Source organism: Mirounga angustirostris, unplaced genomic scaffold, assembly GCF_029215605.1.
Source record: "Mirounga angustirostris isolate CCGP_5_RB_7025 unplaced genomic scaffold, mMirAng1.0.hap1 SCAF_8, whole genome shotgun sequence".
NCBI lineage: Eukaryota > Metazoa > Chordata > Mammalia > Carnivora > Phocidae > Mirounga > Mirounga angustirostris.
The window spans coordinates 63,222,708-63,233,639 of NW_026991716.1; the positions used below are offsets into that span (position 1 = coordinate 63,222,708).

Genomic DNA, 10,932 nt, shown 5'->3' on the forward strand with positions numbered 1-10,932 from the left:
TCTTTAAAAAAAAAAAAAAACTGCCAAGCTAGAATTTTACATAGACATAATTGTAAACTGAGTGCACAGATTATACAAGATTCTGTGCAATTTTACTAATTCAAAGAGTACAGCACATTAGTTTTTGCTATACTATTTATGCTAGGGCACATAGTTTTTATGTAATGTACTATTTAAGTATATAGTTACCCACACATAGCTATCTTTTTCCTATTGAAAACACTGACATTAAACAGGAAAAAAAAAGAGCTAATCTTGCAACCATTTTTATATTACCCAATATAGAGAAAAACCTATGGTTTACAAACATTTGCTAAATGGAGACCAAAATAAATCACTGCAAGTGTCCTTCCTTCTGAATTTGCAGTCTCTTTTTCTCTACTTGTAAGTGTTCTTTTTCAATCTGCAGCTTCTCTGATTCAAACTTCAAGAACTGTAACCTATCTTTTTCCAGTTGTAAGCGTTCTCTCTCAAGTTTTAATTCTCTGTTTCTATGTCCTGTGGTTGAAGTATGGACTTTTGTCCTTGGCCAAGTTCATTTTCCAAAGAGGGGTTGTCAGAGTTGACAATCTGTAGCCTCAACTTCTCTCTTTCATTCTGTGGCCACTCCTTGTCAATCTCTAGGTGTTTCTTTTCTACCTGCAGCCTTTCAGCCTCAATATCCAGGCGTCGTTTTTCCAACTCCAGTTTCTGTTTCTCTCTGTTTACCAGTAAATGGGGGTCATCATATGCAGACCTAAATGGTTCAGAGTAAAAAAGTCATCGATGTGGGGGAAATTAGGAAGTTCATTTTCCCTCCTGGAATCTGGTATGACTGATGACAACACTTCTTCCTCCTCAATCTCAAAATCGGGGCTCTGGGGATCTCTCTCTTCCTCTTGCACCTTAACCTCAGTTAAGGATCCACCTGCATCCCTAAAATCTGCCACATTTTACCAATCAAAATTTGTATCATTTCAGAATCCAATCTTTTCATCTATCTCTTCAGTGAGAGAGTCATCTAAATCAGATGTGGGAAAGAGACATCCTGAACCAGCCAGCTTAATGTTCTTGTTCGCTTCATCCTCTTCCTCTTCATAGGTGCCTGCCAGTCAAGGTCAAGGTACCTTATTTTCACTTCCTTCCCTGTCCTCTGTTCTCCTTCTCCTAAAGCATTGAAACCCTGCGCAATCTGCTCTCAAGCCAGCCACTTCATCATGTTAATTGTTATACTGAGCTGCTTGGAAAAAATTACTTCTTTTCTTTTTGCAATTTCTTGCAAAAGAGTCTGAGTTTCTTGAACATCAAAATTGCTTTTCCTTTTCTTTTTCAACTGCTTCGTTTTCCTAACTTAAATGCAGAGTTTTTACAGTAAGGAAAGAGGTGAAAAGTGAGAAATGCTACAAAGAGCAAGAATCAAAGGCAATCCCTTGTTGGGACTTTGTTTATATCAGAGTTTTTGGATGCCTGGGTGGCTCAGTCAGTTAAGTGTCTGCCGTCAGCTCAGGTCATGATCCCAGGGTCCTGGGATCGAGTCCTGAAACAGGCTCCTTGCTCAGCGGGAGCCTGTTTCTCCCTCTGCCTGCCGCTCCCCCTACTTATGCTCTCTCTCTGACAAATAACATCTTTTTTAAAAAATAAAAAATAAATCCGAGTTTTCCGCTCATCTAGTAACACAGGCAGGTTGGATCATTCCTATGTTTCAGCACACTTCAAGGAATTACTGAAGTGAAAACTTGGCTTTTTCCTTCCTCTAATATTTGCTCTGCCTCTATGAGGATCTGGGAGATGGTAGCCCACTTGCTCCAAAGGTCGTATGTTCAATACACAACACTGTGAGTAACCCTTGTAAAGATGATATAGCACCAATGGCATATTATACCTGGGCAATTTTTTTCAAGGACTAATACTTGAGAATGAAGTTCCTGCTGAAATTACCTTTTATCCTTTAGTCACCAACTGAAATTACCTTTTATCCTTTAGTCACCTTTATAGCACCTACTGTGTACTCCTGAGGGTATACACCTGACTTTTTTTTTTTTTAAGATTTTATTTATTTATTTGACAGAGAGAATGAGACAGAGAAAGAGAGCATGAGATGGGGGAGGATCAGAGGGAGAAGCAGACTCCCTGCTGAGCAGGGAGCCTGATGCAGGACTTGATGGATCATGACCTGAGCTGAAGGCAGTCACTTAACCAACTGAGCCACCCAGGTACCCTGACTGTTTTTTTTATAAAGATTTTTTATTTATTTCTTTGACAGAGAGAGACACAGCGAGAAAGGGAACACAAGCAGGGGGAGTGGGAGAGGGAGAAGCAGGCTTCCCGCCGAGCAGGGAGCCCGATGCGGGACTCGATCCCAGGACCCTGAGATGATGACCTGAGCCGAAGGCAGACGCTTAACGACTGAGCCACCCAGGCACCCCTACACCTGACTTTGACATCCCATTTCCATCCCTTTTCCCAACTGTCCACAAGAGCAGGGACTCAGTAAAGGCTGTATAAGTTTGATCATTCTTCTTGTATTTATTTGAATTGATCAAGAATGTTTTGCTTATGTTTTAAGATGTAAACCAATGTAAATGTTATTTTTCATAATTAGTCACCACCTAGTTCCATTTATTAAATATTTTCTAACTTACTGTTTAATGCTGTCTACTTAATCACTTACGGGTACATTTTTGCATATAATTGAACTTTTTATAAGTTCTCTGCTCTTTCCCATAGCTGGCAATTTCTAGTTGGTTGTTTTTTTTTTTTTTCTTTTTTCACTAAAGTCACCACACAATTCAAGGTTCTGGCATTCTAAATATGAGGCCACTGTAGAAAGAACTATTGCTTTATAATGTGTTTTTAAACTTGAAGGCTCAAGTTTATCTCACTTAGAACTTTCTGCTTCTTTCCACTATACCAGGTATCATCTGGAAATGCCTAGTCATTGCAGTTTCTTCTCTAGAACCATCACTGGTAATTGCACAGGAACTTCATTATCATCCTCTAGTTTCCACAGACTCACATAAAAGACACACACACACACACATTCCTTCTGTGTGTGTCTGTCTGTCTATCCCTCTCTCAGGAGAAGTCAAGCCTTTGACAGAACTGGGTACTTGGTAAGGACTAAAGTCCTAGCTCTCCCTAAATTTCCCTCATGCCCAAGTCCTCACTTCCAGCCTAAAAACCACCAACCATATAGAAGAAATTAAAGCTATTCATTCACTCATCAAAGAGTAAGTGCCTACAGTATGACAGACATTTTGAAAGATGCTGGGTACACTCCTGAAAGACAATCTCCGTCCCCAAAAGGAGAAGAAAAACAAAAGAAGCAATTGTAATATGGTGTCACAAGTATTAGGATGGGGTAAGCATGAGGATATAGTTAGAGAACAAAAGAAAGTCATCAAGTCCTCAAGGAGTTTATCAATCAAGGTTCACCAAAAAAAACAGAACCAGACACACACACACAAAGAGATTTATTTCAAGGAACTGGCTTATGGGATTGTGTAGCTGGCCAGTCTGAAATTTGTAGGGCAGGCTGGCAGGGATGATAAAGTTTTGAGTGGTGATAATTCCAGAACATTGTGAATACATTTAATGCCACTGAATTGTACATGTTACAAATGGCTGAAAGGCTAGGACAGGAGCTGATGTGACAGAATTCCTTCTTTCCTAGGGAAACCTGCTGGATTTTGTGATGTCTCCACCCCCTCTAGGCTGGCCCTTTGTTAAGAGTGGGAAAAAAACCCACATCCTGCCCGTGCAGTACAAACTTAACGAAGAAGTGTTTTCTTCCAATCTCAAACAATAAGGGAAACTAATCTATTAGAATAAAAATAATAGAGCCTAAAGACTGGGGAAAAGAAATGGAGGGGTGGACTGGGATGCCTGGTTGGCTCAGTTGGTTGGGCGTCTACCTTTGGCTTAGGTCATGATCCCAGGGTCCTGGGATCGAGTCCCGCATCAGGCTCCTTGCTCAGCGGGGAGCCTGCTTCTCCCTCTGCCTGTCGCTCTCCCTGCTTGTGCTCTTTCTCTCTCTCTTACAAATAAATAAATAAAATCTTTAAAAAACAACAAAAACAACAACAAAAAAAAACTTAAAAAAAAAAAGGAAAGAAATGGAGGGGCAGAAAGAAAAGTCACTGGCCACAGTCTTGGCGGCAGAAGCATTAAGATGAGGCAAGCTAGGTCCAAATGAGTCCAGCCGTGTCCCCACCTCAGGGGCCACCTAAGACTTTGGGATCCTGCTCCTGGTCTGTGATCTGCTCAACTCCAACTACGGGGCCATATAGACTTGGGGATGTGGTTGGGGTTAGAGTGAGCTCTGGCAGCACCTCTTCCACAGGGCCTACTGTAGCACCTAGAAGGAAAGGAGAAAGGCACACCATTTCCCTCCCACGTGTACAGTAATCACCTAATGCAGGGTAGAGGGTAGGATCCAGGGCAGTTGCCCAGAATCTGGGGTCTATCACAAAAACCTAGCCGGGCCAATTTGGCCCTTTGTGGTGCAAGCTCAAGGGCTGGGGTGGGAGGTATCCAGGCTGCAGTGGGTCAATTCCTGCCCCTCTCTCCCTTCACTTCACTACCTGTGGGAGCCATTCCCTCCCTTGTCCCACTCTGTGCCAGGAACTGGCTATGAGGGCCTGCCATGTTAATGATCATGAATATGTTGGCCTGTGGGGGGTGGGAGGAAGCGGATGAGACTGCACTAGGGTTCTCAAGAAAAAGTTCTACTCATATCTCCCTCAGTGAATGTTGGATGTAGACAAACATACATGCTCAGAGCTTCCAAATAGTTTTTTACTAGACAAACAAAAACAACATAGGGCAGATGAAAAAGAAAAGAAAAAGAATAGCAGTCCAGAAGGCCAACTTTTTTTTTTTTTAAGATTTTATTTATTTATTTGAGAGAGAGAATGAGAGACAGAGAGCACGAGAGGGAAGAGGGTCAGAGGGAGAAGCAGACCCCCTGCTGAGCAGGGAGCCCGATGCCGGACTCGATCCCAGGACTCCAGGATCATGACCTGAGCCAAAGGCAGTCGCTTAACCAACTGAGCCACCCAGGCGCCCCAGAAGGCCAACTTTTAAATAATAGGTGTTCTAGAAAGAGGTAAGAGGAAACACAAAGAAAAAAATGTTTAATAAAATAATTGAAGAATATCTCCCAAAGATTAAGATCAGAATGGCCTAAACTTCTCAAAAGCATCACTGGAAGCTAGCAGACAATTAACTGAAGCATGAAATTTTGAGGGAAAAATTATTTCAATCAAGAATTCTAAGACCAGGGGCGCCTGGGTGGCTCAGTCATTGGGTGTCTGCCTTTGGCTCAGGTCATGGTCCCAGGGTCCTGGGATCGAGCCCCGCATGGGCTCCCTGCTCAGCAGGAAGCCTGCTTCTCCCTCTCCCTCTCCCTCTCCCCCTGCTTGTGTTCCCTCTCTCGCTGTGTCTCTCTCTGTCAAATAAATAAATAAAATCTTAAAAAAAAAAAAAAGAATTCTAAGACCAAATGTTCAATCTACTTGTGGATGGAATAAAAATATTTTCCAGGGGTGCCTGGGTGGGTCAGTCGTTAAACGTCTACCTTTGGCTCAGGTCATGATCCCAGGGTCCTGGGATGGAGCCCCACATTGGGCTCGCTGCTCTGCAGGAAGCCTGCTTCTCCCTCTCCCACTCCCCCTGCTTGTGTTCCCTCTCTCTCTGTCTCTCTCTGTCAAATAAATAAATAAAATCTTTAAAAAAAGAAAAAATATTTTCCAACATGCAAGGCCTCAAAATATTCATTCTTCCTCAGAAACAATAGATTTGCTCTATCAAAATGAAAGGAAGTCTCTCTCTGAAAGAGAAGTAAAATAATGAAACCATTGCCTCAAATACCATGAACTTGGTGAGAGAACCTCTGGGTTCTCAGGCTGAATGCAGCCCAGGGTAAGGCCAGTGTAAAGTACCACCAAGAGTCCAAATTCCTTACCCGTTACCTGAAGTCTCTCACTACCTTCCCCAAACCCATTCACTCCCCAGACACAGAAACACTCCCAAGCATTTGTCTAAGGCAGGTAGTAAAGAGCAATGAAAAGGGTTAATCTTTTTACTACTGAAAACGCCTTTCTATTTATTTTTATTTTTATTATTTTTTAAAGATTTTATTTATTTATTTGAGAGAGAGAGAATGAGAGAGAGAGCACATGAGAGGGGGGAGGGTCAGAGGGAGAAGCAGACTCCCTGCTGAGCAGGGAGCCTGATGCGGGACTCGATCCCGGGACTCCAGGATCATGACCTGAGCCAAAAGCAGTCCCTTAACCAACTGAGCCACCCAGGCGCCCTGAAAACGCCTTTTTAAAGCTAATTTTTTAACCCAAACGAGACTCCAAAACTGAAGGGACAATGAATAATAATGAAATAACTGTATGTTATATATGTAATTTTAAAGTCCTGTAGAAGAGGCAATCTATCTGTCAAAACAATCAGCCTTTGAAATTAAAGGAACATTATAGCTAGAAAACTGACAGCTATGAAGTTTCTAAGTGAACTTCTAAACTCTAAACCACCTTTCCCTTGGTTCCATGAAAGAACACATTTTATTTCAAAATTTCACTTGAAGCTTATTCTGTTGTTGTGGACTACTGCTCTTAAGTTCCACCTGAAAAAATATATTTCTCATTTTAATAAACCTAGCACATTAGGCATCAGCATCTCCTGCCACAATTGTCTTCAATGCTTCCACTTTATGTTTCGGTCTCCTTACCAACTTGCAAGTCTCTATTTCTTCGTTCGGCCTGAACTAATTGTGCCCACAACTCTGCCTCTAATTTTCTCCTTCTTTCCTGGAATTCAGCTACCTCATCCTCAGCTTCCTGCAAGCTAATCAGAAACAAAGTAGGAAAGATATCTATAGTAAAAACCATGGGTTCTACATAAATGAGAGATTCCTTTTAAACAAAATTATTTACACTATGGTTTTAATTCTCAAGTATTTCTATACCCAACTCTAAAACTTCAGTGAAGTAAAAGATCTCTACACATGCACTCCACACGCATACACATAAATGACAATAACATGCATAGAACCCTAAGTGTTTTCTTATGCCAACCAAGAAACAATATATTATCCTATATCATCAAAGAGATTACAGACTAGAGATTGTCATGGAAATACCTCCTGGACTGGATTCTTGTTGGCAACAGTGATGGGACCTTAAAATTCAATTTACAGTTGCTATGTTAGTGAGTCCATAACCTCCAGAGGGGACAGTTATGAAGCCCAGATCCCTGGGTGTCAGTTATACACACACTCAATCATTCTGCCTACCCACAGAAGTTTATAACTCCATCCTGTGATCCTTTGAATGGATTTTGCCCTTTTTTTGCTCTCAATTCATATTCTGCTTAGTTCTCAAGACTTTTGATGTTGTCACACACCTACAAATTTCTCACTCACTTCTTTGGCCTACAGAACTCCCATGGAGGATACAAGGATGAGCCTGAGTTCTGGGGATCTCTCACTGCTGGGTCTGGGCATGACACCCCAACTACTGATTCAAGAGCAATACAGCTTTATCTTCCTGAGTAGCAATCAATGGGTAATGCTTTAAGCTGGACAAAAAAACCAAGACACAGAAATATTGTATTACTTAGAGAATTAAAAAAAGTTTCAATGGATTCCCCTGTGGCGCCCAAACCATATAGACCATACACTGCTGGGTGTGCTCAGCTGTCTCTGACAGGTTAAGGAAGAAGCTGGAAATGTGATGGCCTCTGGGGAGGTAACTCAGTGGTCAGGGTTCAGGAGGAAGTGGGACTTAGTTTAGCCCTTGAATACCTTAACCAGCTGAGCCACCCGGGTGCCCCGCTAGCCCTTGAATACCTTAAGCTTTGACTTTTTCCATATATTTCATTGGGTTTTCCACGAAAAAGTCATTCCAACCCCTCAGGAATGCTGGTCCCCTTAGAACCGCTGGAAAGCACGTGGGTCTCCGCACAGACTAGTTCGCTTCTCTTAAAGGTATTGTCCTGACGCTGGATGTTCCCTACCTCTCTGCGGCTGCCCGCGCCTCCCAGAGGCCAGCTTTCCAGAGCTCCCACGCGGGCGCTCCGCCTCTGGCTCCCAGAGCCTGGGAAAAGGGCGGGTCCCGAGCAACGGCCCCTCCTAGAGCGCCCAGGTGCTCGACTCCGTGCACTCGGGCGATCTCGGGAAGAAGCCCCAGCAGCGGAGTTTGGGAGGTGAGGGCTGGAATCCAATGAAAAGGGCGCGGATGGGGAGGGGCTTGCCAAACGCCCTTGAAATGAAGCCCTGGCCCCGCCGCAACTGCGGCAGCTGCTCCCAACCTCGGCCTTCGGGTTGGCAGCCGCACAGCCGCTACCAGCAAGGCCTGCTGCAGCATGGTCACTCCCAGGCGGTTTCCGACGCTCGTGCAGCTGGAGCAGCGAGAAGGGACGCTGTTCACGGTGCTCGGTAACCTCACCAAGCAGCCCTACTGGTTCCACTCCGAGTACCTGAAGAGTCCGAAGGCAGTTCACCTCGAGGCGTGGCTGGTGGAAGCGATCTTCGGTGAGTGGGTCCGAGAGGGGTGCCCAATGCGGTCTTTCCCTCTCCTCTCCCCAGGGCAAGCCTCTCCAGTGGCCCTAGCCGCAATCCAGCGCTGCCTCCTCCCGCCGCCTTCTCCTCCCAAATCCCACCCCTCACAGCCTCTTTGCTCCTGCGCAGGCCGGGGAGGAGAGCACATCCCACACGTCGAGTGTGTGTCGCAGACTCTGCTTCACGTTAATCGGTGGGACCCCGAGGGCGAGGCTGAGATCTTGATATTTGGTCGGCCTTATTACCAGAAAGATGTATCCAAGATGATCATGAATTTGGCTGACTATCACCGCCAACTCCGGGCACAAAGTACGGAACCAGATAAATAGGGGCACCCCGGGCAGGCCAGGGTTCCTTGGGAGGGATCCTGATTGATGCTTTCTGGATGAAACCGAGCAGCGGTTTCATCCTCTCAGTCCGTCCAGGAGAGAGATTTCTTCTTGCAAGGGGATCTAGGAGGCCAAATTGACCTCAAATCCCGGACCCCAACCCCCCAGCCCAAATGGATGAATCCTTTTGTGGAAAGAGTATGGGGACACAGGTAAGGTCTCCACACTGTTCTTCCAGGCTCAGAGAAGGTCCCTGCCCAGGACGCAGCGACCCAGCGGTCCCCCGATGCTTCCCGAGAGGCCGCAACCCAGCGGTCCCCCGACGTTGACCGGGAGACGGCGACCCAGAGCTCCCCGAAAACTGCCCTGGAGGCGGCGACCCAGAAGTTCCCCGACACTGCCCGGGAGGCGGCGACCCAGAAGTTCCCCGACACTGCCCGGGAGGCGGCGACCCAGAGTTCCCCGAAGGCTGCCCGCGAGGCGGCGACCCAGAGTTCCCCGAAGGCTGCCCGCGAGGCGGCGACCCAGCGGTCCCCGAAGGCTGCCCGCGAGGCGGCGACCCAGCGGTCCCCGAAGGCTGCCCGCGAGGCGGCGACCCAGAGTTCCCCGAAGGCTGCCCGCGAGGCGGCGACCCAGCGGTCCCCGAAGGCTGTCCGCGAGGCGGCGACTCAGCGGTCCCCCGGCGCAGCCCGCGAGGCGGCGACCCAGCGGTCCCCCGGCGCAGCCCGCGAGGCGGCGACCCAGCGGTCCCCCGGGGCTGCCCGCGAGGCGGCGACCCAGCGGTCCCCCGGGGCTGCCCGCGAGGCGGCGACCCAGCGGTCCCCCGAGGCTGCCCGGGAGGCGGCGACCCAGCGGTCCCCGAAGGCTGTCCGCGAGGCGGCGACTCAGCGGTCCCCCGGCGCAGCCCGCGAGGCGGCGACCCAGCGGTCCCCCGGCGCAGCCCGCGAGGCGGCGACCCAGCGGTCCCCCGGGGCTGCCCGCGAGGCGGCGACCCAGCGGTCCCCCGAGGCTGCCCGGGAGGCGGCGACCCAGCGGTCCCCCGGCGCAGCCCGGGAGGCGGCGACCCAGCGGTCCCCCGAGGCTGCCCGGGAGGCGGCGACTCAGCGGTCCCCGGACGCTACCCAGGGCCCGGTTACCAGGTCATAAAAGCACTTGGGGCCCGGGAGCAGGAGCCAGGCAAGGATAAAGTGGAAGGCCTTACTGCTGCTCTATTCATCTAAGTCCTGCTTCCTCATGCAGAAGCTGGGGAAAGAATGGTGTGGGTAGTTATTGGTCCCCGCCCCCATGTTAAATGTTTGCAAACACTGATCTAAAGAGTTCTAATAAAGAATCGAAGTTCCCTAATAAATAATTGAATTTCTCTAGCGTCTACTAATTGGCAGGTAAAAGGGGAGGGAGAGGCCTTTCCTCCAGCAGCCAGTATCTGCCCTAGGCTGCTCTCTACCTAGATGCAGGTGAGACCTCTTGGTTTTCTAGCCGCCCGAGGCAGCACTCTTCCCCGCCACCGGCTGGTGCTTCCCTCGTGCTCTTTAACCGCAAGAATCTGGTTTTGCCGGTTAAGAGGCTTCTCCAGCCCATCGAGTCTGTGCTCGATGGAAAACTTCTTAAAGCGTGTGGTGTTTCTACTCTAGTTGATGTGGGATGAGAAAACTTTGTTCCAACCCGATCCACGTGGCTGGATATATCGTGGCACCGGAAGCAACCCCCGACTTCCCAGCTCGTCCACCTGACGGCGAAGAAGGGGAAAATTGGGAGAAGGAGCCAGGACTGTCCTGCTGTTGTCCTCAAGTCTTGGGGGGTCATCCCGCCTTCAGCGAAGTTTGCTGCAAGTGAGACACCAGCAGCGCTGGTAATTCTTCCCTCAGTAAGCGCAGCAGCGGGGAGTCCTGGCGCGGGATGATGGCTAGTCCTCTTTGCCACTTTTTTTCTTTTTAACTGAAATATATTTGACATAGAACATTGTGTAAATTTAAGCTGTACATGTTAATTTGATATATTTACATATTATAATGATTGCCTTTGTAGTGATAATTAGCACCTCTATCATTTTGGCTT

General features: G+C 47.6%; 1 protein-coding gene and 1 pseudogene across 1 annotated transcript; one reads left to right on the forward strand and one right to left on the reverse strand.

Moving 5' to 3' along the window:
• Window positions 1-334: 334 nt before the first annotated feature.
• LOC123836439 (myb/SANT-like DNA-binding domain-containing protein 4) lies at window positions 335-8,354 on the reverse strand (annotated as a pseudogene).
• Window positions 8,353-10,023, forward strand: KHDC3L (KH domain containing 3 like, subcortical maternal complex member). Its single transcript, XM_064596958.1, has 3 exons — window positions 8,353-8,521; window positions 8,678-8,857; window positions 9,116-10,023. Exons 1-3 carry the CDS (start codon window positions 8,353-8,355, stop codon window positions 10,021-10,023), a joined length of 1,257 nt encoding a protein of 418 aa, XP_064453028.1.
• Window positions 10,024-10,932: the final 909 nt, after the last annotated feature.